Source organism: Canis lupus, chromosome 6 (assembly GCF_003254725.2).
Source record: "Canis lupus dingo isolate Sandy chromosome 6, ASM325472v2, whole genome shotgun sequence".
Classification (NCBI taxonomy): domain Eukaryota; kingdom Metazoa; phylum Chordata; class Mammalia; order Carnivora; family Canidae; genus Canis; species Canis lupus.
Genome location: NC_064248.1, coordinates 2,594,162 through 2,620,194, shown reverse-complemented (window position 1 = coordinate 2,620,194; position 26,033 = coordinate 2,594,162). Strand labels below are relative to the sequence as shown.

Below are 26,033 nucleotides of genomic sequence, written 5' to 3'. Positions count from 1 at the left end.
TCCACCTCCCCGCGAGCCCCTTTCCCCCGGGAAGGTCGGTGCAGCTCCTGCTCCTCCGGGACGGGGCTCTCCTGTCCTGGGGACACTCGCCCCGGCCTCAGCCCGGCTCCTCGCGGGGCCCCTCCCCCTTGGAGGCCTTTGTTCCTTTATTTCTTTTTCCCCGTCTTCCTACCTGGATAGAAGCGCGAACTCTTCTCACTGTAGCATTCCAGCTGGTCTCTCTTTAAATCTCAGGCCGAATTCATAGATTTTCAGGATAATTTGAAGGTTTTCTAGGTAGTTTGGTGGAGACAGGTGATTTGGGGACCCTACTCCTCCGCCATCTTGCTCCTCCCCCTTATTTTTTTTTAAATTAGGTTCCCCAATGAGGGGCTTGAACTCATGACACTGAGATCAAGACTCGAGCTGAGATCAAGAGTCAAGCACTTAACTGACTTAGCCACTCAGGCACCCCTGTTTTAATTATTTTTTGTTGTAATTGTTCTATTATAAAATAACCTTCTCTCAAATTCTGGAAAAGTCTTTTTGAATAGTAACAGCCAGTGTTTAGACATTTAAATGTATACCAAATGTATACCCATTTATATACATATAAATATACTCCCAAGCTCCTTTTGGAGTTGACATAGCGCCTTTTAAACTACATAGATATTTTTAAGTATAATCTTCATCACACAAATCCTGAGAAGGGCTGGCATTACAAAACCCAGTTTGCTGATGAGTCCCAGAGCACGGAAGCCATAGGCATGGTCAGAATGCAAACCAGGGCTTTTGACTCCAGTGTCTTGTTGAGCGAGCCCAGCAAGGCACCGTGTGATCTCTGGTATACCCCCACAGTTGACATGGCCTCCGAGTGGCCTGGTCATTTGTCCTGTTGATCCATTTTCCTTGGGTCTGTCAAGTCTTAGTTAACAAATGTGGAGCAGTTGCCCAAAGGCCACATTTTTCCAAGGAGGTTGTCCCTGGTTGGGAGACTTTCTAGTTAATTTTCACTAAAAACAAAAAGTCTGTTGCCTTTCCTCCAGGGATTTGCCTGTTGTGCTTCCATCCTCGTATAGGGACTCCTCCTTCGTTGGGGTCCATTACGATCCAGGTGGCACAGTGCCAGATGAGGGGGTTTGAGAGGTGGAGGAAGAGGGTGGACGGTCACGCCCCGCATTGCTGGAGTGAAGAAGAATTTGTGCCTGAGCATGGATCATCTCATCCTCCCAGTCTGTCCTTCTCGCGCTCTTCCATTAACCACGGGGGAGCCATGGTGCAACCTCTGTTTCTTTCTTACTGATTAGTGTAAAGCCATGAAGACAGACCAGCGGCCAAGCATTCAGATTAAAAACAGGAAAAAGGAGAGGAAAGGAAGAAATAGCAAATGTCATGGGAGGTGCCCGCTTTTCACGGAACACTTTGTACCTAAGAAGTGGATGACAATGACTCCGGAAACTCCTGAGTTTTCTTTTCTCTTCTCTAGCCCTTTATGTTCGGACCTCTGGTAGCAGCACTAAGCACCTCTACCTAATAATGGACGCTGGCAGGTAGAGTCAGTGCAGTGAGGGCCTTGGTAAGAGCAGTGAGGTGTTCTGTTTTGTTTCATCCGGGGGAGGTGCTGCAGGAGTTGGGGCGTACAACCCAGAAGCTCGCCTTCGAGTGGTATACATACTCCAAGAGGAGACTTTTCTGGGTCATTTTCAGGCTCACCGACTCTAGAATATGTTGGTACGCCTTTGCATGATCTTGAAAACCAGATGACAAAGGAGGAGTAGCATTGCTCTGCCCATCAGGCAGCTTTCCATCACGTTTGTCTTTTGTGGCCCTTAGAAGAGAAGAGCGACCCCCTGACGCATTCATGCCCTGTTAGCTCTGAGGTAGGGCTGGAGGCCTTTGCATTGCCAATCTCTATGTGAGAAGAAAAAAAACTTACAGTTGGTGCCATCTCCCAATCCAGGTATTGACTAATGACATTTGTTAGAAAATATCAAGTCTACTTTTATTCTATCAAGCAGACACATGGACTGGGTTCACTGCAGAGTGACCCAAGGCAGATTTGGTTCCCATGACTTCCCCCACCCGTCAAAACAAAACAAAAGCACTGCACTCCCCTTTACAAATGCCTCAGTGACAGAATTAAGAATCTACTTTCGGGTTCTAGAAAACGAGGAAGGGATGGAGATGTGCCTCAGATCTGTAGTGTGGGTTAGGAGCAATGAGCATGAGAGTTTGAGTTTTCCAGCCTTGCATAGTACCAGTCTTTACATGGTTCTTCGTGGCAGTCCTTGCAAACCCTACCATGCCATTCTAGAATTCCTTCAATGTACATTACCTCTTAGGGAATGGGGTACATCCTTTGTTTCCTCCTGTTTCTCAATTCAGTATCTCCCTAGGAGACCACAGCAGAAATAACGGCAGTAGCATTTCTACTGGAAATGCTGGACCGGGTGTCTACTTTATGCCCGCATATACATTAGATGAAGAGTATTTAATCTTTATAGTTGGCAGATGCCATGTGCCATATCCTACAGGTGGGGTTCTGATGTGCAGTCAGCGTGGCCTTTATGTGGGACAGAGAGTCGAACCTAGTCTGCCTCACGCCAGAACACACACCTTCCACTGGACCACATTGCCCGAAATCAGGGATACCTGTTCCAAAGGCCCTTCTATTGGACAGCTTGTATCTCCCCTCTGGGGATGTTCATACCCAAAGGGGAGGGGCTGCGTGAGAAAGGAATGTTCATGCATCAGTTAAAATAGGTGTCCTAGCCTCTTGTCTTGCCTTCATATTCACAAATGTTCATTTCTTTTTTTCTCTCTTTTTTCATTCTTCCTAGAGATGATGACTGACAGATTAATATATGTCTAACTACATGTCTCAGAAATCAAAGGGAAGGTGCTGTCAGAATCACTTGTCAGAAAATGAGATTAGGCGCACTTGTCATTTGCTGAGGATTGCAGTCTTTCAGAGATAAGGTTTCATTTAATGAGGGTAAAAAGCCTCCTTTAAAAAAAAAAAAAGAAGAGGGAAAGAGGGAGTGAGGGTGGGGAGAAAAGGAGTGATGGTTCTTTTTTCTGATGTCAGCCAAGTGTTTTATCACCTAACGTGATCCCGGGGCACCTGGTAGCCCCTGATAATGGCAGCCTGGCCTTCCCCACCCCCTCTGCTGCACAGCCACTTCCAAAGCAGCTGCTGTGACCTGCTCTTACCTCTCTTTGGAAGCTGATGCTCCTTTCCTCTGGGAAGAGGAAGCTAAGCATGCTCTCTAGATTTAAAAGCAGGCTCCAGAAAGCATGTGCTATAAAGGAAATGTATAGTCACATTTCGCAACAAACTATAAAGAATCCACAATGGATTTCAGTGAGATACAGAGCTTGTCTGACAAGTAAAGGGAGAACTAATGAGGAACAGAGCTGGATCCCATTGCAACCAATTGTGTTTTGTTATGGAAAATATTTATCAAGTTCTTTTGCATTTGTCGATTCTCTTAAAAGTGACATGGTAAGATCTCCCGGTATGTGGTATGTGGCGTGATTTACCTCCCAGACCCTACAACTCACGATGGCAATTGCTGTCCCGTTAGTAATCTTCTTTTGGACCTCTGATGTGGCCTGTGCTTGGAAGTATTTCAAACTAATCCCCACCCCCCCACACACACACCCCAAGCATGAAGATGGCCTCAGAGATGAAGGACTTTATTATGGGAAATGCCTATGACAAACCGGGAAATCCATATTTATTTATTTATGTATTTATTTTTAAGATTTTATTTATTTACTCATAATAGACTTAGAGAGAGAGAAAGGCAGAGACACAGGCAGAGAGAGAAGCAGGCTCCACGCAGGGAACCTACGTGGGACTCGATCCCGGGACTCCAGGATCGCGTCCTGGGCCAAAGGCAGGCGCTAAACCGCTGAGCCACCCAGGGATCCCCCGGGAAATCCATATTTAAAGACATGGTTGTTCCAGTTATCTACTCCAAAACTTAGCAGTGTAGGACAACTCCCCCTTTATCATGCTCTTGGGTTCTGTGGGCCAGGGATTTGGACAGGACACAGCAGAACAGATGGTCTCTGCTCCAGAATGTCTGGGTGACTTGGATGGCCAGGGGCTAGAATCATCTGGAGACAAGTTCCCTCACATGTTCCATGGCTGAGCTTGGCCGGGACTTGCCATGGGGGCACCTCCACAAGTGCTTTCCACATGGCTTGGCCTTTCCACAGATGGCAGCTGGGTTTTGGGGGGACCTTTCTGAGAGGCAGAAGCTGCAAGGCTTCTTCTGACCTCGTCTTAGAGATGGTGGTATTTCTGCCACCGGGTAAAAGCAGTCTTGAATTTGCCAAATTCAAGGGACGGGGTATAACCTCCACCTCTCAACATGAAGGATTTGTAGCCACATTTACCAACTACTATGATGCTTTAAAGGTTTCTTTCTACTCACACCTTCGTTGACTTCCGTGGACAAAATGGTCTGTAAATGCGAAGCATAGGACATTTGGATTATTTACTGCTGATCTGACACGAATGGCTACTCCTCTTTATTAAGAAATACAACTATGTGGGAGGCACCTGGGTGGCTCAGTGGCTGAGCATCTGCCTTTGGCTCAGGTCATGATCCCAGGGTGCTAGGATGGAGTCCCACATCGGGCTCCCCGCAGGGAGCCTACTTCTCCCTCTGCCTGTGTCTCTACTTCTCTCTGTGTCTCTCATGAATAAATAAAATCTTTCAAAAAAAAAAAAAAGGAAATGCATCTGTATGTATGTATGTATATATGAAATGTCCCTGGGCAGGGATAGTCCTATAGGAAGAGTGAGCCGAAGGCCCATTTAAGCTGCATACTGTAGTTTGAAGGGTGTCTGCCATATCCCTGCCCCTGCCACAGACAGCTGGGGACAGACTTATGCCCTAACGTGTGCCTTTCTGTTTCTCTCTGGTCCTTTTCCATGACACCTCTCAAAAATAGTCTCTACTTACTACTTCTATATTCTTACCATTGATTCACTTATTAACAGGCCTGGCACAGCTTTGTTCTCTGGGTTTCCACTGGGGACCTGCTGCCTTACCAGCCCTCTGCCTTCTTTCAAGCCTTGTCCCCCACGCCCAGACCTCCGATGTATTTTCCACTTCTGGGTCCCCTGAGCCCCCCAAGGACATCTTGCTCTTCCTCGCTTCTGTAGTGATCCTTTATTGATCTCACATCACTCGTCCCGTGGCTGCTTCCCTGGCCCAGGCAGCACGGACGTCTGGTGTTGTCCTTGGCTCTGCTTCTTCCCCCTCAGCAGCCCTGCCCTGGGATGTCCTACCCCGTCTTCTCTACAGGGGTGACACTCTCATTCGTTGGCGCCTCAAGCCCTCGCACCTGAGTTGGGCTTTGCTCATGGTAGTTTAGACTCCTCTTGTCCCCAGCAGTTTCTGGATGTTCCCCAGCCAGCCTCCTCATGCCTCGGTGTTCCTGATTCTGACTGGGTACCCAGGCGTTATCCCTCCTCACCTCCCTGCTTTACACCACATGCATGCCCCTTCAAGGTTTCCTCACCTGCCCTCTGCCCTGGGTCAGCTGGCCTCTCCGGGAGGATGCCCCTTTGGCCTGTGAGTCACTGTTTTCCACGCTCCCCCATGGCACCGTCCCCTCCCGCCATCTTGGTCCCTGTGTTTGTCTTCTGGCCTCCCTTACACTGGAAGGGTCCTAAGGGCAAGTACCATTTTTAGTTTGATTTGGTGTGGTGTAAGTAAAAGTGGTCTTACCGAATGGATAGCCATTAGTATATTGTCCCAAGATGGAGCATATAGTAGGCCACACACTGTTGGAGTTCAGGAAGGACTTTGATGACATGAAGATGCTGACATGGCCTGAAATACTTCCACCTCTCACCTGGCCTGTCAGCTCTCCTTCAGAGGGGTGCCTAGGGAAGCAAGACCTGTAAGGAACAGCAAGAATAGCAGTACCAGCTCTATCTGCTGAGTGCTCACTGTGTGCTAGGTATTGTTCTAGCTGATTTAATCCTTGATGGCTCTGAGGTAGGTACATTATCCTTTCCAGCCTACAGATGAAGAAATGACAAGAAAGTCAAATAACACACTATGTGGTTAGTTGGGTGAATACCTACTGCCCCCAAACAAGCCTCTCTGCAGTCCATGCCAGATGAGTAACTGCCTTCAGCTCCCCAGGAGAGCAGGTCCTCTCCTTTTCCCTTAGCCCACTTTCACTCGTGACCAACCACCAAGCCCAGGGCAATGCCCAGCCCCACCCCCCACCCAGCTGAGCTGAGTCATCACAAATCCTGGAAACAGAAGAACCCGGCATGTGGAGACTTTCTAAGCACAGGTGTGTGTGGGGTTTCAAGGTACAGGGATCCTGTCCACTAGGAGACGTGACCCAATCAGAGTCTTAGATACTGACCACTCAATTTAGCCACCACCAGGAAAGTGCCAGAAGAATATCTGGGGGAGGTTGCCTCTCTCCCACAGAAACCCTATGTGAGTAGATAAGTGAGCAGACACCCCTTGGCACCCCTTAAGAACTGTGTCTTAATACAGTTCAAGAACAACAAGAGATAAAGTAATGGGAGCAAAAGATTACCAGTCAAGGAATACAAATGAAGGGGGCTTGGGTTTTGTTCATACTATTTTTCCATCTTTTCTAGAAGTTTGAGACTTTTCCAAATGAAAAGTTGAATATTATAAAAGAGAAAAGAAAGAAAGAAAGAAAGAAAGAAAGAAAGAAAGAAAGAAAGAAAGAAAGAAAGAAAGAAAAAAGAGAAAGAAAGGAAGAAGACAAAAGGTTATTCTAAGGATGGGAGTCAACAACAAACACACAGGGAAGTGGTCTGAAGCCAGAGATTTTCTGGTCCATCAAAAGGGAAGCGCCAAGAGAGAAGGAAAAAGCTGGAATTTGAGACATATGGTGCTTCTTAGGGGGGTATTCAGGCTGCTCAAGAGGCTAATTTAAAACTAAATCTTACCCCTGGATCCCTCAGCCCTTAATGTGACCCAAACTTTCCATTACCAAATTCTGAGGATTTAAATCCTGATATAGTGTGCTTGAATTTGGAATCCGCCTCATCAGTTAAAGATCCATCCTATCGAGGCCACATGTGTCTGCGCAATAAGTTCTTTTCAAGCCAAACTTCCATGTTAAAAAAAAAAAAAGTCCTGAGAGGGAATACATGTGGTCCTCCTCCCCTTCAAGCCCAGTTCAGGCTATTTATTGTTTTATTTGATTGTTGAGAAGTCAGAAACGACTAAATTGGTTCCCAATGTGGTCTGCACATTGCCTTGGCCAGGAATGGTCTGAGGAAGACAAAGCCCAGTTTCACATTTGGTGGTGTTCTGATGTGTGTAGTGGCGGGGAGAGGGTGTGTGTGTGTGTGTGTGTGTGTGTGTGTGTGTGTGTGTATGTAAGGGGTTTAGGGGAAGGTGTGTGTATTTTCTTTCTTTCTGAACTCCTTCCCCTGTGGATTTTAGATTTAAGAGTACGTGATGACACATTTACCCTTTTGGTTTTGCTTTTAAAACGTAAAGCTGACAAATATGTTTAATGGGCCTGTGGTACCAAATGACAGAGGCACAGAGCTTGAGAGATTCACTTGTGCCGTTTTGATGAGGAAGTTAAATTGTACACACCAGTTGGATTAAATGCAAACCATAGCATACTTCGGACATTTCATTGATTTATCCGGAAATTCTAAGAGAATGGGAACCCCAGAAAAAATAAGTCAAACAGTATGTCCTACTTACATGTTAATAATGTAAACTCCAAGAAAATGGAAAGAGGAAAATGTTATTTCCCCGTGCAGAGACTGTTCTCTGTGTGTAATAACCTAGATGGTAGGTCATACAGAATCATAAGACCTTACATATGGAAGAGCATGAAAGAGAGGAAAAAATTCGTCCCAACCTGTATGCATTTTATTTTTTTTTTAAATATTTTATTTATTTATTCATGAGAGAGACAGAGCGAGAGGCAGAGACATAGGCAGAGGGACAAACATGCTCCCTGCAGGGAGCCTGATGTGGGACTTGATCCCAGAAACCTGGAATCACGACCTGAGCCAAAGGCAGATGCTCAATCACTGAGCCACCCAGGTGCCCCCCTGTATGCATTTTGAAAGTGAAGAAAAGGTTTCATGACTTTTCCCCAAAGCCACACCCAGTGGGGACCAAACCTGTTCTAAAATCTGGGTTTTCTGACCTCACTGATCTGGTCCAGTACTCTTGCAGCACCTAACCCTCCCTGTGTCATGGTCTTCAATAGTCCTGCAACCAGTTATTAAAACTCAACCAGAGCCTGCTGCCAGTGAGGATCAGGCCAGTTCTGTAATCCTCATATAGGTCAGTTATTTGCAGTCATTTTCCTGGCCTTACGTTGTGCCTTTAAACCCAGGCAGTTATTTAACAAATGCATGTTGTCAGCTGTAAGTGAGCACTGGTAGCTTAGAGAAAATCCATCACCACCAGTGTGAACTGAAAAACAACTCAGAGCACACAGCCCAGGTGAATGTTGTTTGTAGCTTGATCTTTGCATAAGAAGGACAGCATCGTCCATTAAAATAAAAGCTACCAGCCAACAGCTGTCTTTTCACCAACATCCCCTTCTTGAAGAAAACTCCCTTGCTAGGAAATAAATCGCCTCCTTTACCGGCAGCACAAAGGGAAAGTCTCTGTTACTGAGAGGCGAGTGGCTATTTGAAAGCCTGGCTACAATTTTCCTGTTTTACTAACACTTGTAATTAAATCCGTCAACTCCCTCTAAGATTCTGTGTAAATACCAGATGCTCACTAAATTTTTTTTTTCTCCTGGAGAATGTGAAAAGTTGTACACTAACAGTAGAGGAACTTCAAAGGAGGCGCGGACCTGGGTGAAAGTGAGCCTGGGCCTCGCCTCCCTGTGAATTGGGCGCCCCACGGCAAGGTCCCCTTCCCCCGTCCAACCCGGGCTTTGGGAGGGAGCAGATGGCTCTGAGCCGGCCAGGACAGAGGAGAATCAGCAGGCCTGGCGGGAGGGGAGGCGCCAGGAAGGGAGGGCAGGCCTCGCCTCTCCTCCCTCTGCGGCTGTAGCCTGCTTTTCATGTGCTGTGCTCGTGGCCCCACCAGCTGTCACTTGAATTCATGCACTTGATCGTCTGGGGATCAGAGGAGGAAGTTGGGGATGGCTCAGGGCAAATCTACCCTCTCTACTAGGGGGTGAGAAAATCCTCTCCCAGCACCTGTACTCCTCAGGGGGATCAGATATGTATGATCTTATTTTTCCGCCTTTTCTATAAAAAAAGCGTAACTTTCTTGTCCCAGAGGTGATGGTATTTCAGCAGCCCCCTTTGGGTCTTCAGAATTAAATGTAGTTGCACAGAGTTGTCCTTACCTAAAGAGGAAGCTCAGGAAGTGTTAAGTGAATCCTGAGGGGGAATCAAACCACCATGTCTGGAGTGTGGGTTTCTTGGCATTTGTAATGTAAAAACTGAGAAAAGGTGTTCCTCTCCCCACCCCCTCGCCCCAGCGGATTCACTCTGATTTTCGTGAATTTACTTGAAAACATTGAGCGCTTCGTCTTTGTCATGTGAGCAACCCTCAACATGCCTTACTTCTTAACCGTCCCTGTTCCCCACTGGTTTCGTTGGGCACGTTGCCACACTGGGGGGACATTTCAGATCCGTGGGTTCCGGGGAGACTCTCTTGAACGGGTGAGTTCGTGGAAGGGAGCAGCGAGCACTGACGCAGAGCCCTGGCCCATGCCACCTCAGCTACTTTCAGTTTCTATTTGAAACCAAAAATCACAGAAGAGCTGTCAGATGGCAGCTGTGCATTTGGTAGAAATGAGAATTCCAGATTTTATGCTAATTCGGTTTCAGGTTCCTTTGAACCTGCAGTTTCATGAGGCTGTGCTTAAAACTGCAATCTGTTTTAGATAAAAGAAGGGATTACTAAAGACTTTTTAGTTTTGCAAACATTCGCAGCCTCTAAAAGGAAGGGGAGAGATCAGATTTATTCTTTCATTAACATTGTCACGTTAAGTTTTCTTCTACTTTATCAAACAGAAAACTATTTCTTATTTTAGGCAAGATTTTCCTGATTTCAGGATTTTCGCGTTGCCATTATTTATCTTTGTCTCAGTAGTGTTCCTGCTGTAACCTCAGGGTCCCCGCCATTCCCTCATAGAGGCAAGAAAGCAAAGGTGATGCTCATGGTTGCCTCTCCTCCTGCCCTGTGTTCACCCGCTTCCTCTTTCTGAATGTTGGGGCTGACCCAGATGGTTATCTCACTTACCTATTGCCTTGTAACAAAGTACAGATTTACTACCTTAAAACACATGTATTTATTTGCTCCTATTTGGCCATGTGGTCAGGACCCTACAGAGATACTTTCTCTCTGTTGCACATGGCCTCAGCTCAGGCAAGCTCAACTGGGCTGGGGGAGCCAAACCCAAGATGTTTATCCACATGGTTGGCGAGTTGTTACACGCTGTTGGCTGGGAACTCAACTAGGTCTTTGGTCCCAAGCCCTGAATTCTTCCCCATGTGGGTTTGCTTAGGCTTCCTCACAACATGGTGACCGGGTGCCAAAAGGAGAGAAGCAGAAGCTGCCAGGCCTTCTTAACACCAGAGCTATGAAGCTCCAGAATGTCACTTCCTCCATATTCTACTGGTCAAGAGAGTTGCAGGTCCAGCCCCGGTTCCAGGATAGAGGACTCAGCTCCACCTTCTCGTGGGAGAATAGCATGCAGGTACAGAGGTATTAGAGGCCATGTTTAGAGCGTAGCTACCACCGTGATGGGCAGTTTAATCCATTTTCAAGAGAATTTACGTGTGTTCTAATGTTACCCTTATCAATGGAGGGCTTCCATATTCTGTGAAATCCTAAATTGGTGGCAGTTTGTTGAAAGGTCTTTATAGTTTATTTATGAGATAATGTCTTTGTTCTTTTAGTGGGTAGAGATGTGTTTATTCATCAGCTTGTTGCTCTATTACTGTTCATTGATCATCTATTGCTCATGAGGCATTCCATAGCAGATGTTAAGGGGAATGGTGACGGTGGGGCGGTGAGGGTATTAGGGCACAGTCCTGGCCCTTAAGGGATTGAATTTTGGCTCTCCAGAGCAGCATCTTGTGCCCACTAAGGAAATGTAGGCCCCTAGAGGAATGCCAATGTCCAGAGGTGAGCCAGGAAACAGGTAATACATTGTCAGACATCGTCTTGAATGTATTTCCCCTAAGGAAGCCCTCAAGATAACTTGAAGTTTGGAGCAGAAGTGCTGATTTAATTAATTTGCAGCAGAGGTCTATAATTGGAAGTCATACAGGACCAGAGAGGAATTAACAGGTCTTCCTAGGCTTGCAGGCTTGCCCATACCCTGAGTAACCGCAGTATGTGATCACAGCAACTGGCATTTGTATAGCAGTTGACCATTCCTAAAGTCTGCTCGTTTGACTCATAGCCACGGAGGCAGAGTCTCTTGTAATGACCACATCAGACTTTTCCACTCCGTATTGACAGTTTGCAGGGGACAGGGAGAACGGCTGAGATCAGAATGAGGGTGAAAATCAGAAACAGTCATCAACAGGAATGCTTTCAGGAAAGCTAAACCAAGGGAATTCTTTGATATTCTAGCTGCCCCACATAGTACCCCAGCAACTGGGTGAGTCACCAAAACAGTAGAAGTAAATGTTGCGTTCTTGCCCAACAAGAATTTCTGCGGATAAATATTTGGACCATCAGGATAGTACCAAGTGAAGCTAAAATGAAAGCACAGAAGCTTTGTTGGGTCCATATGCATCAATAGACATGGAGGAATAGAATTCCCAGGCTCCTAAAGATTAGTGAGACCTGAGGTTACATTTTTCCATGGCAAAAGAGCAAACCCCTTGAGAGAAGGTCGTAGGGAAAGAAAATGCTGACGTGCGGCCAGCCACTATTTCTCACATTACTTTTGCAGATGACCGGCACCTTTCAAACTACAAAGCCCATGGAGGTCAACTACTCACATATCCTACCTCTATTAGCACAGCTGACACAGCCTTCCCATGGATCTTGGGGCCTCTCTAGATTTTAGGTATCAGAATTTATTTTGACTTAGATCTTGAATTGACATATTCCAGCATTGAGAGTATGTGGAATTCCAGGTTTGGCCAAGGGGGCAGAGAATCGAGACTCCCCATGTCGTGTGGACGGTAGAACACGGTACAGTGAAGAAGTGATACTCCATATCAGATCAGGTCTCTAGACCCCAGGTCACAAACACCCACCGGTATGGAGTGGTGTCATCAAGGTGTGACCAAAGCACAGGGAAGGCCCAGCCTCAGAGTCCATATCTCATGCATTTGGGCAAAAAAATAAGATGCCTCTAGGCGACATGAGCAAAGACTGGATGTATTTTTATTTTTCATTGCTTTTCTTTGTGGGCTTGTCAGATTCTGAATATTAATATTTTAATGTAGATTCGGTGGTTAAGTAAGAGATAGTTTATGGGTTTTATACTTTTCTCCCTTTGTAGTTTATAGTACACTGTGAAGTTTGAAAGTAAAATTCTTTTTCTTGACTTCTACACTTGGAAAATATTTATTCCCCCCTGCGTCTCAATAGTATGCATCATAAACTAACCCAGTTCGGTTTATTTACTTCCCTCTTGTTGCAGCCCCATGATCAATTGTAGCAACACAGGCATATAGTGGTAGAGGCTTTTGCTTTACAACAGTAAGAGCATAAGATATTGTAGCCTCCTTTCAGACTGATAAGTAATGAAGCTTCCATTTTAAAATTGCCAGTGCAGAAGGGGTGGGGGCCGCAGAGCAGAGGGGCTGGGGGCCACCCGGGGGTTGACTAGCCATGCATCACTAGGGGAGGCAATCAAGATCTACAGTTTAAAATGAATTGGCCTATGCAGGAGAAATCCCTAGGCCCCAGAGAGAGTTTTAATCTCGTTGGGCTAGACATCACAGAAGGCACCATGTCAGGAGTTAACGGAGGTAGGAAGCAGGACAGTGTTGGCAAAGGGGCAATTTCCTGCTTCCTGGTGGTGAGCAACCTGTTGACTCCAGTTCTCCAAGCTAGGACTCCTGGTCACCTGCCATGGGTAAGGACCAGTGGGCCCTCTGGGGGCAAACTGCAAGTCCCTCTGGGCTTCTCGGTGGTGTCTTCTGCCCTGAGTCTCCCTTCACTTTATCAGGTACCCTGATGCTTGTCAGGCACCCGTACCATTACCAGCAGGCTGGGAAAACCTCAGCTACCTATTCATTGTCTCCCATCGGACAGGTATTGAAGGAAGCCTCCTGGTACAACACTAGGTACTGGACAGGTCATCAAATCCAAGATGTGAATTCTATCTGCAAGAAACCGGGTTGGTTCGGAAAGAAGGCATATCACGGGGAATAGGCTAGTATTATATCCTGACAAACAGATAACAAAGAGCTGAGCACTCAGGCCCCTGTAGGTTCCTTATCCCGCTACTATGCTCTGGCATGAATAAAGATGTGCGAGACCTAGTCTTCGATGGTCAAGTTTAAAATCGCATTGAGGTGGTGGGTAGCCCCCACAAAGAAAAGGAATAAAAGAAAGCAAAACACGCCTCCGCACCAGTAAGAAACCACTCGTATAGTCACAGATGAGCCTGTTTAAGTCAGAAATTACAATTCAGCACATCAAAATGACATAATTGGGATGAATGCTATTTTACGTTCAAAGAAGTTGAAGCTCTTACCATTAGGAGGTGGATTACATCTTGTAGCCTGGTGAACTCTTACAGCATTTTGCTTGAGTCAGGATTGGATTTTACCATCTATCAAGGAGATCCACATCGCTCCCATCCCACCAGCCTTACTAGTGACCTAGGCTGTCCAGTCTCCTGGTACAACCCCGTCTGAAAGGACTGTTTGCAGTACAGCCTGTGTGGTTGGGGCTCCCTAATACAGGTGGTGCAAACCACTGTCCCCACTTTCTGGGACTGGTGTAATTTTTGAGTGTTCAGGTGGTGGTTCACATCGAAAGAATCCAGTAGAGGGCATGACCGGTAGAGTGGACATTGCACCCATACTAGATTATGTTTTTGTTTTGTTGGCCTCTACAGTAATCAAAAAAGAGTGCCATCCTCAATCATGACAGTCAACACATAAAGCCACTTACTTAAGTGCCAGGTGTCATTACTGCCACCCTCGAGGTATGGGTACTGTTGCCCCCATGCCTCAGATGAAGAAAATACAGCATGGAGAGTGAAGAGATTTTCCTAAGGTCTCCTGGCGCAGAAACAAGAGGGTCATGATGTCAACCAGACACTGGCTCTTAACAACTCCACCCAAAGAATGGATAGAAACTTGTATTTCCAAAGCTTGAAGAGCTTTAGAATTTGAAAAGGTCAAACTCCTAGGGACACAGAAATAAATCAGGTAGGGTGACATCTTTCCCAAGGTTAGTTGAAAACAGAATCAGATGTCATCACTCCTCTTTAATGGTCTTCTTCTACCACGTAATTTAAAATACAGAAGCTCGAGGGACACCTGGCTGGCTCAGTCAGTAGTTGTGTATGACTGTCAATCTCGGGGTTGTGAGTTTGAGTCCCATATTGGGCATAGAGTTTTCTTTTAAAAAATTAAAATAAATAAAATATAGCAGCATTTTCGTTAAGACTTCCTCTTTCTTTAAATTCCCTCCACCTGCCCAGTCACCAGCCCATGTCCTGTTAGGGAATGCCTGAAGTTCATTATGTTTAGGAGAGAGGACACCACAAAATTAACGAGCTTTTTCTATATAAGACGCTCCACCGAAGGTCAAAATTTATAAGAAATTTTTTACCAAAAAAATGTTTAATCTCAGCCTGGTAATTTGTAAAACAAAGGGAATCAAATCACATTTTAGGCTTTAAAACTTTGCCATTTTACATTGATAGAGAAGAACTTCCATTAGTTTAAAAACAAATCTTCAGATGTATTTTGAGACTTGAGGAAGATGACTCCATATTTTAATTTAGCTCAGGTTTGCTATGTGTGTGTTTGTTTTTAAAATTTAGCTGGGAAATCATAAACTTGGCTAAGGTCTTTGATCATATATTAAAATTTGGCTTTGTTTCTGAAATAATTGATCTAATGCTGGAAAGACCATCGAGTCCATATTCTTGCTATCTGTGTCCTATTAGCGTACCCACCTTGTAACACTTGCCCTCCTCAGATCTGGTTCAGGCAGAAGGTGATATTAAGAGGCCATGAGGGCTTGGTATGTTAAACCTTCTGAATATAGCATAGTGACCGCCTGCCACCTCTTTTTGTTTAAATTAAAGATTATTTATTTCAGAGAGCATGCACGTGCACAAGTTGAAGGTAGGGGCAGAGGGAGAGAGAATCTCGAGCAGACTTCGCACTGAGCGTGGAGCCTGATGCAGAGCTCGATCCCCACCACCCTGAGATTAGGACCTAAGCCAAAACCAAGAGTCAGACACCTCACTGACTGAGCCACCCAGACGCCCCCCGCCTGCCACCTTTAGATGAAAAGGACAATAAAAGGAAGCTAAGTTCCTTAAGGAAAAACAACCACCACCACCACGTGAGGAATCTTGATTCTTGAAAGTCAGGCCTCTGACTGGGATCCAGCCACCCAGAGTGATTATTCTTTTTCCTGCCCTTTCCTTCTTTCTTCTTCATACTTCTCCCACTGTCTTGTTTGTCTTCCTTTCCAATGTTGACACTTATTCTCGCCCTTCCAGAAAGAAGGAGGAATAGAACAACCTGGAAACCAGTCAGAACAGACTCGTTCCTGTGTCTGGGGAGAGGCTTAGGAAGGGAACCAGCTGAGCAATGGTGGTGGCCAGGCAGGGCAAGGGCCACGGACGGGCGCCAAGGGACCGAATGTGAACATAGGGTGCAGAGGCCGCTTCTGTGGGTTCTCTGGAGGCTTGACAATTGGCCTTTCCATATTCCTCCCGATTACAAATAATCAAATATGGGGACACATGCAGATTTATCCCAGGCTTTTCTGAGATATAATCGCTGCTAATCAGAGATGACGATCTAATGCAAGGTATGGTAAAGTGTCAGAAAGGCCACCTGATAAAAGCACTGTGGAAGGGCTAAGTGGTTGTTTTCGTTGGTCAGCTAAGTTCCCCCACGCTTTTGTGCATCTCCGTTTACCCTGTGGGGGACCTGGCAGGAGCTCTGGCAATCTCTTCCCTGTAATATTGATTTTATTAGAGCAACAAGACAAGAAAACCATCCCATTCTGATTGCTCCAAAAGAAACAACATTTTAATGTCTTTTCTTGAAAAGTTAATGTTTGCCTTTGAGCTATCTTTTTGCTCCAGAAACAGCTTGAAAATGAATGCCCCTAGCCTGAGGGCCTCAGCTGGGTTTTGTGACATCTTCTAAGCAATTGGAAAATCCAAGTCCAAACTTAGGCCTTCGGTTGAGGCAGCTTTTCTTCGGACTCCTTTGGGGGGTAGAGGTAGAGAAAAATGGCTAGTACCTATCTTTAAAAAAATAAATAAATAAATGTCTTTAGAAACACCACATAGTGTTACCAGTTGGGGAGGGGGGTCAGGCTAGAGAGAGAGAAGAGACCCTCTTTATTTCCAAAATTCCGTATATATGGAGGTTAAAGAAAAACTTAGGCCATACTGCACGTACCCCCCGTTTCCCCCAGAGAGGTTTTTCGGGAGTGCCGTGAAATCAAACTGTGATGGATGTTGAACTTCAAAGAGTTGAGGAAGGGACATTACTGCTTTAAGCCAGTCTCTGTGGCATTTGTATGTGATGAACATCTCTCCCAAGGCCCATTCCTTCCTCCCTTCTCTGCTGTACTCCAGGTACCAGCGGCGCCAGCAAGGACATCAGGAACCGTTAGCTGCCCTCACTCCCCACCCATGTGCCTGCTCCGCCGGAGAACCCTTCCCAGATATGATCTAGAACTTGCTTGCCCTCTTTTTTTCCCCTGTGCGGGGAAGATCACAGCAACTTTTCCTGTGCCCTAAAGAGGGACCCCGCCAGGCTGCAGGTGTGGGATTAAAACTCCAGATTGCAGAGGGTCTCGTCACCCCCTTGTATGGCTTAGGACCTTTTCAGGGCCTCTGTGGGTCAAGATAGCAAATAAGGAAGCCACAGTTCTGCAGAGGGGCTCCCAGGCTAGACCGAGGGAGCTGAGTATGCTCTGACAGGAGTGGGTTGCATAGGGGAACCCACCCAACACCAAGCTGGTGCTCAGTGAGCCCCCCACAGCCTCCTTTCTAGATCCTGCTCTGGGCACTAGAGTCCGCATGGGTGATAAACAATAGAGTGACAGTAATTACTGCCCATTTAGCGAGGCCATGGCACCGCAGTCATCCCTTCCCTACATTTGGTAGACGCCCCGGGGAGCCAGCCTGCTGGGGTTTTGTGGTTGTGAGGTGTACAAATGTCGGTGGGCTTGAAGAATAAGGGGGCGGGGGTGTCATCCCTGGGACTTAACAAACTGCATCGAGCCTCTGATCTGGGTGGGAGTGAGGCTCGATGAGGACCTTTCTGTTCCCGTACTAGCCTCTGACGGCCACCCCGTTCATTTTCGACAGCGTACTTACTGTGGGCAGGTGTTGCGCGCCTACTGTGTGCCGGGCGCCTCCCCTGCATCCATCACCGCCGGCGAGCCCGCTCTCCGCGCCGGAGACCTGCCTCGTGTCGGTGCAACGCCCGGCTGCGGGCCTGGTGGCGTTTGCCGGCCGCGGCGCAGTGCTGGAAGCGGGGCCGCGGCGGGGGCGCCGAGCGAGCGGTGCCCGCCCGCGGGGACCCGGGCCCGAGGCGCGGGGGGCGGGGGCGGGGGCGGGGGGGGGCGGGGGCGGGGGCGGGGGCGCGGCGGCTGCAGGCGTGGAGCCCGGGGACTGCGCCCCCGCGGGGCCGACCGGGCGCCGGGGCCGAGAGGAGGGGCGGCGCGGGGCGGCGCGGGGCGGGGCGCGCGGGGCGGGGCGGGGGCGGGGGCGGGGGCGGGGGCGGGGCGGCGGCCCCGGCGGTCGGCTGGGCGCGCCGAGGAAGTCCCGCTCCGAGAGCTCGGGCGTCGGGCGGAGGCGCGCTCGGCGCAGTCGGGGAGCCGGGTCCGGAGCGGGGCCCCTCCTGCCGCCTGCAGCCCGGAGCCCGCGGCGCCCGCCGCCGATGGAGTTCACCTGAGCCGGGAGCCGGGAGCCGGGAGCCGGGAGAGGCAGGCGCCGCGAGCGGAGCGCGGCCCGGAGCCCAGGCAGCCCCGGCGCCCCTCGGCCAGGTCGGCGGCGGGTACAGGCTCCGCAGCGCCTGCCTCCAGCGACCGGGACCCGGACCGGGACCGGGACCGGGGGCGGGACCGCGACCCGCGACCCGGGGCGGGGGCGGGGGCGGGGGCGGGGGGCGGGAGCGGAGCGCTCGGGCCGCGGCGCTGCTGGAGAGGCGGGACCGGCGTCGGGGAGCCCCGGGCGGCCGCCGGGGAGAAGCCGCCGCCGCCGCCGCCGCGCGCCCTCCTCCTCCTCCTCCTCCTCCCTCTCCCTCCTCCCTCCCTCCGCACATGGTCTCCTTTGTCCTGTCGCCGCCGCCGCCGCCTCGCTCTTAGCTCCGCGCGCCGCGGCCGCGGCTCGGGCCGCTGCTCCCCGCCTCGCCCGCCCCCGGCCGCCCGGGACGCCGCTCGGGTCTTGGAGCCGCAGGAGGCCCCGGGGCAGCGGCGGGCGCGGACCGTGCGCTCCCCCGCCCGCGCCCCGGCCCCGGCCCCGGCCCCGGCCCCGGCCCCGCTGGATGTGTGCGCGCCGCTGGCCCCCGGCCCCGCCCGCCGCCCGCCGCCCGCCGCCCGTCTCGCTCCTGCGGCTCCGGGCCCCGCGCCTCCGCCGTCAGACTTTGGCGAGGAACCGCCGACGACTTGCGGACGCAGCCCGGGCGGAGTTGGGCGTCTTCCCTTCGAGTGTCGGGCGGGTGTTTACCCTGGTCGCTGCCGCTGCCCCGCCGTGAGCCCGCTGCGGAACCGAGCCATGAACTTGGGGCCGACAGGACCGCTTGACCCCTCGCGACCAGGTAATGCCGCCGGGGGTGCGGCCGCTCGCCGGGCCCCGCGCTCGGAGGGAGGCGGCCGGGCCGGGGGTCTTTGTTGCGGCGGCCGGGCCCGCGGGCAGGGCAGGGCAGGGCAGGGCAGGGCAGGGCAGGGCAGGGCAGGGGCGGCAGCGGCGGGCGCCTCGCGTCTGGCGCGCCGGCCCCCGCCCCCTCCCCCCCCGCCCCTCCCCCCTCCCCCCCGCCCCCTCCTCCCCTCCGCGGCCCGGTCGCCCGCCTTTGTACTTCCCTCGGCCGGCCTGGGCCGGGGAGCGGCGGCGCGGCGGGGCCCGGGGCCGGGGGGCCGGGGCCGGGGGGCCGGGGGCCGGGGTCCGGGGGCCGCAGTCCGCCCGCCGCCTCCCGCCCCGCGGGGCTCGCGCCGGCCCGGGCCGCAGGCCGAGGCGCTGCCCCTGGAGGTCGGGTCCCGGCCGCACGCGGCGCCGGCGGTCGGGGGGGTCTGCACGCGGTGCCGGCGCGGCTGCCGGGGGACTCGCGCTCAAGTTTCCCGGAGGCTCTCGGTTTCTTGCTGGGAAGTCCCGCTTCCCGAGGGCGCGGGCGCGGAGGGCTCCCCGGGGGCGGCGGCCCCGGCACCCGAGCCGCCGCGCCGCACCCCCGCCCGCGCCCAGGGCTCGTGTTCGTGGGTCTCCTCCGCGCTCTTCCCGCCGATCTGTTGGGCTTAGTAAGTTTTCTCTAAACCTCAACTACGGCCCCTGGTAATTGTTTAGCATTAAGAACAAATCGACTAGACCCCCCCCCCCCCCCCCCCATAAAAAGCAGCCGAGAGAGAGCTTTGTGTTTTCTATCATTTTCAGATGCAGCCACTTCCCGCCCTCACCCTCCAAAACCGAGGCAGGGGGATGAAACGAAATGAGGGTAAAAATCTAGAAGTCTTTAGCGTGTAAAGGTACCCACCCCTGTGTTAAAAAAAAGAGACAGAAGGGAAAGCTCCACTTGCCTGCTAACTCGCTCACCACGTTTCCATTAGACGTTCTTAATGAAAAAGAAAGAAAAGTAAAAAAAATTAGCCAGGAAAATAATGCAAGCAATTGCAGACAGTTTCCCTAAAAGCCTTGAAGAAGAAAATGTCCTACTAAAGATGAAGACCCAAGGAGCGAAATAATTTCCACAAATGCTTGGAAGGCGGAAGTAGAATTTGGAAAGTTCATGGAGGAAATGTAGAGAATTTTCTTGTAGTTTCCAAGGTAGACTTTGACCAGGCAGCTCTTGTCTGACTTCTCAGGACAGTGGGCCACCATAGTTTCGACCACCTGAGCAGGAGAAAGAAGGGATCCAGAATCTTTGTACTATTAGCCAAAGTCCCATTGCAGTCATTTTCTTTGGGGTGTTTTTCCGCCGAGGCCTTCTTGAGAGGGCCCCTTCCCCAGTTAGGAGGCAGCGTTTCAGGCTTTGTGGCATGTTTCAGAAAATTAAAGGGCTCAGAAAGCTTTTATTAGAAGGCACGCTCCTAAGCCTCTCCGAATATCCTGTCAGACTTACTTCCTTAATAACTTACTGGTTGGCATTGTAATAATCACGTCCTCCTAGTTCGCTTCAGACGGAAGGTCCCTTCGCCGCCTTCTTGAGAGTAGGATGTGTGCTGGAGCCCATTGGAGCCAACAAAGGCGGCAGCCCTAAGGAGGTGTTTCAGACAACCAAAGGGCCTGTCCACCTGCAGCTCTGTCCTATTTGATCGATCTCTCTCTCTCTCTCCCTCCACACACACACACACACACACACACACACATACACACAGCCCAAGTGCGAATAAAAACTCAATCGGGAGCCATTTCCTTTCCTTACCCGTGTTTTCTGCATTTGGGGTGCAGTCGTTTGTTTTTCCCGTTTCTTTGGGCCAATTAGACTCCTATTAATAAGCAATCCCCATATCTGCAGGGGTTGTTTCACTTTTTAAATGATTTCATTAATGGACTTTTTTTCCCCTTGTAAATATATCAACTGGAGTTTATTTTTTTAAGGCATGAATTTACCATAGCCCTTCCAGTTGGAACTGAGAGATGCATTTTCATTCAAGAATGGTGAAAATACTCTGCTGAGTTTTTAGCAGGAGAAACATTCCTAGAAACCTCACTTGGTATCACAATTTAACGACATTGTTCCTGTAATTATTGCCTTTATGACAATCTTCTTGATCTGTTTAATGGATATCTTGTTTCCCTCTCCACGCCACACTTTTTATGGCAGCTTATTTTTACAAAAAGCTATAATAATACAGAATTCTACGTGATTACCTTTTAAGATGTCACGAAGGCCTTCGGCATATTTTTTTTTTATTCATGCAAAACTTGAAAAAGCCATCGAGGATTTATTTTAAACTGTTTATGCGTTTCTAGATCTGCAGTCCAACACTTGTTTTACACATCCATTCCTTTTTTCCCTTGATCCGTTAATTTCCCAAACCATCCCTAGGATAGGAAGGTTAGAAGGAAAAGAAAGGGAAAAAACCGCTCATGATAAAAATATTTTACGTCTTTCTGTATCACTTGCATTGAGAACTAGAACACGTTCCCCAGATATACACAAGAATACCTCTTTTTTGTCAACATAGCACAGAAAGGCTAAATTGAGTATCCTCTTTGTCCTCCACAGCCAGCTCCAGAGTCAGAATATGCTGTACTTCAGATATACCCTCCCCCTATTTCTTATAGTTCGCCTTATATTTATTCAACATTCTATGCTTGGCTTTGTCAAAACATGTATCTCTATGTATAGAGTGTGAAAGACAAGTGATTTACAAGGGTTGTGTGGCAAAAACAGCATAGATACAACATAGCCATTGTAACTTTGAATGCAGCTGCATCTTCAGTTACATACAGTGGGGATGCTGATTTTTAATTCACTTGTTTAATTTTTCTAGAAGTTCTAGAAACATTCCATGCTCCTGCAACATTACAGCATTTCCTTCAAACGAACTTTGTGTTTATTTTCCAGCACATGAGTATATAATTTACATTGGCTTTCCTCTTGCTGTTTAAACAAGCTTATTTCACTTTCCTCAAGCCACTGTAATTAGCAGACACGATTTCTGGAAAATGGAAAGGATATAATGCTGATGGCATGCATAGTGGCGGGTGGTGGGCCAGGTCAGCTTGCTTCTTCTGTTCTCTACACCAAGGTCATCCTGGTTACCAGAATGAACAGGGATCTTGGGGTCATCGGATGAATCTCTAAATTCATTTCTGGAAGTGCTAGTCAACATTTTGTAGTGAGGAAAAGCTTAGCGTTAAATAACAGGCATTTCTGGGTTGTGACAGAAAATTGAAAAATAGCATGTCTGCACATATCAAAAAAAAAAAATTTCCAGAATAATGATCTGTCAATGAAATTGCAAAATCATTATGTGAATGAGCTGAATTGCTTTGTGTATCATCTCATAGAAATATGTTTTGCACAGATAATATGTCTAATAAGGACACGTTTTTAAAATCAGATTTTTTCCCCCAGCACAGAGCTGCACTGCAGGTCTCTCTCCTGTGGTCAAACAGCACCACCTTATGGACGGTCGGGGGAAATTGGTGCTTCCCCTGCCAGGCTTTTCTAAAATTGTAGTGAATTGATTTAAAATCATGGTAGTGATGATGTTGATGACAATATCAATGACCATAATAACGTTTTCCCCCCTCTTGTTTTTCAGGCATCGGATGCCAGCTCTGAAAAACTCTTCAATACTGTTATTGTAAACAAAGGTAAGACACCTGAATTCTGAGCAGTCACTGGTTTTGGGTTTTGTTTCATTGTCATTGCCTAGGGACTCCGAGTAAGAAACAAATGGTCTTCCTCTGTTTCGTTCTGGAAACAATGTTGATGTTTTGTGTTTTCTCTTGAGGCAGAATCTGTATGCTTCTGTGTTGTGTGAAAGAAGAGTTTATTTTTACGGAACACAAAGAATATTTAAATTGATTTGATGAAGAAATCACTACTATCTCTATGACTTTAATTTAACGTGGGAAGCGGTAATGGAGAATAATAGTTCTCAAAATGCCTTAACTTCATTGTTACTTATCAACTACCCAGCAGTCAGAGGACTATAAATAGCTGATTTGTTCTGCAGACTCTAATAACCAGTGGGTGTTTAGTATGCACAGTATTATGGTCATAAACCAAGCCTTACTCTGCTGTGGGCTTTCTGGAAAGTTAATAAACGAGCAAGAGGGCAAAATTTAAATACGTGCTATCCCATTAATTTCTTCCAAACTGCGATACGGACTCAGAGAGGCTAATGATATAACGATACATTAAGGGAAAACTTACCTTAAATCATTGCCAATAGGTTTCTGGGCAGTTTTCATTTGTAGCAGTATTGTTGGAAACAATGAAATGTGAGGGGGTCTCTAATCACTGGCCATGCAAAGGTGTATAATTTGAAAGGTATAAATTGCATAAACTGTTCGATCTTTTCCTCCTCACTGTAGAACCTGATTGAGGTGCTGGCATGGTAATTGCTAACTAAGAGTGTGCTTTCTGTGATAATCTTGTTCTGTTGTTATGTGGAAGATGGTTGGTAGCGCTTGAACAGAGTTGGGCCTTCCTTCCTAAAGTGAAGACCCTTCAAACCACTTCGGCGTCCTATAGTTTGCCTTGGCTAGCATTTTTGCTAACTGGTTAGTAAGATACATTTCCAAGTGCAGTTGTTTTGAACTCCTGGCTTATTTTAGAATTTGAACCAACTGCAATTTTAAATAGTACATTATGTTTAGAGTTCCCTTGAGGTGTATCTGCCTGTAGGATTGCTGTTACTCCCAGAATTATTGTCACATTGAATTTTTATCTTCTTTATTGCATAATGGAGTATTCCAGTTTTATATTTCATCATATTTTTTGATAGACTGAAAGTTTGTATCAATTTGTTATCCATAATGCTAAAAGCCCAATAAAAGAAGATGCATGCAGCTCATAGTATACAGTGCTCAAATGTAGAAATGCCTAATTGTTTATTGCTCATCTTGATGAGGAACGAGGATGGGGTAGGCACTGGTGGTTCCGCAGGAGAGAAGGGGAGGAGGAGGAGACGAAGCAGGACAGGTCCCCAAAAGGTCGTCTTTTTCGGTATTTCAGTGACCGCACGTTCCTTCTCCCCCACCCCCACCCCCCAATGCCTTGGGGATCTGCAGCCCCAAGCCGCCCGGCTTTCTTCTGCTTGGTGGCTCTACAAAGCTTTGGAATGTCTTTCCCATCTCCGGGATCAGCCGTGGAGTGGGAGCTGGCCCTGGGACCTGCGCTCAGGCCCTCGCTGCCCTCACGGAGCTGAAAGGCTCTCTTCTGAGAGGTTGAAGAGTGATTGATGAGAGTCCCACCCCACAGCCCCGACTCCCCCACCTCTGCCCCCTCCTTCCCCTCCCAATCAAACATTTCCCACATTCTTATTTTTGTTTACTTACAGAGTGTGATTTGTGGCATCTATTTGGTTGTGAATAGTCATCCCCCTGACAGGGTGCCTTTCTTCTGAGCTGCTTTTCTGGGGGTGATTTAGTTGCCTTGAAAGGATTAAGGTTTCTTTGTGTACACTAAAATCAACATAGGCTTTTTCTAAGCTTTGCTTGGGAAACCATACACAAATAAGCATTTTAGTTGATGGCAGATTATTCCTTTGCCCCTTATTTCCATCAAAATGGCCTTTCTTTTCTCCTCCAGTTTCCCTTAATGCCTTATGCTAATTCCTGTTGGTAACATGAATGACAAGAGAGGCATCAATGCAAATCCAGGTGCGGCAAAGTCGACTGACTGGTCCCCAGCACCCGCCCTTCCCCTGGAGAGAAGGAGATTAGGGGGGCCCCCCGGAGGGGGGAAGGCTTGGGGACAGTTTTGTTAAGGGGATTAGTATTCAGACTGCTAAATATCAGGAAAACAACTTCCAAAAGCGATTCATTGTATAGTGATAATGTCAATAATTGCTTCAAGACAGGTGCACAGAGTCTCGATGTGTGCTTGTGGTTTCTGCTCTGTTTTTACACCGGGTAGTGACAGTGTTTACGGGATGGATGGTTGACAAGGCCTTCAAGGAACTGTCAGCTTCATGCACGTCAAGTTCAAGTTCCCCTGCAAAGCGGCCTGCCTGTGAGTCAGGTCTCCCGTCTCTGTCCAGTATTCTTAGCCAAGAGCAAGAAAAAGCGTTGTAAGAAAGGGCAAATTTATACCAGGTAGTAAACACTGCTGGCAAAATCTTCAAGGCTCCAGTTTATCGAACAGCCTGACAAGAGTGCAGGGAAGCTGACACGTGTATGCCTCCACCTTCAGATGTGTGAAGCTACACATCACCTCTCCCTCCCGGGAGTCCCCACAGTGTCCTGGCCTTAGAGAAGCTTGGCTGTAGGATGCTGGTGAGATTATGCTGCTGAGCCTGGTGATGGGCAGATTTGGTCCATAAAATCTCACCGTGGGAGGGCAGTGCTAATCTCACAAGCTGATTGTAGTGGGGGCTGGCAGAGGGGGGTGGGGGGTGGTGCGTGGCTTTGATGTGGGGCTGGGCAGCCTGGGGACCAGGGCTCAAGTCCTGTCAATCTGTTGGTGAGCTTCAGTAAGCCATTTCTTCGCCTGTCAGGTGAGAATTCTCAGTGTCGGCAAACCTCCTAGTCTCTGGTGGGGTTCTATAAAACAAGTAGTTGGGGAAGGGGGGTGGGGGGTGGTGGGGAAGGCCAGAGGAGGCCGAAACAGTGGGTAGGGGACGCTTCTGCCTGTGGATTCTTATTTTGACTTTTCTTATACTGTGGAGTCTGACCAGTTTAATAGAGAACTAGTAATGTTCTCGTGTTCAGGTGATCTGAGTCCTTGCTTCCTTGTGATGCCTTTAATTTCCCACCGTAAAGCAAAGTAGGCAGACAGTTGCACGTCCACACCGCATGCCCAGTGAGCTGACCATGTCAGAAGAGGTGGGGAGGTGAGCCTTGAAAGGCAGGTTGTAGGCTTGTAGACGTGAAAAAGAGAAGAGTTTAACTTTAATCAAGGTCATGGTTGCCTTATTTAATCTTAATGTGTTTAAATGTTTACAGGATGTTCATGTGAATTTTATGAATCCTTCTGTCTTTGTGACTCAACCATCTGCCAAAGAAAAAATTAA

At 48.5% G+C, this 26,033-nt stretch overlaps 1 protein-coding gene and 1 long non-coding RNA gene across 3 annotated transcripts in view; one reads left to right on the top strand and one right to left on the bottom strand.

Annotated features, from left to right (window-relative positions):
* Positions 1–26,033, top strand: part of AUTS2 (activator of transcription and developmental regulator AUTS2) — a 1,134,993-nt gene that overhangs the window by 1,027,696 nt on the left and 81,264 nt on the right. The window contains 1 exon segment of the mRNA XM_025425744.3: positions 22,614–22,665. Within this exon segment, the coding sequence (XP_025281529.3) occupies positions 22,614–22,665 (52 nt within the window).
* Positions 344–17,673, bottom strand: LOC112646105 (uncharacterized). 2 transcript variants are annotated; one of them, XR_007411089.1, is made up of 3 exons: positions 17,506–17,673; positions 5,730–5,902; positions 344–1,890 (listed from the first exon to the last, which is right to left on the bottom strand). It is a non-coding gene; the product is annotated as an uncharacterized LOC112646105 (long non-coding RNA). The 2 variants fall into 2 exon arrangements; XR_003127458.3 differs by having other exon boundaries at positions 5,730–5,887.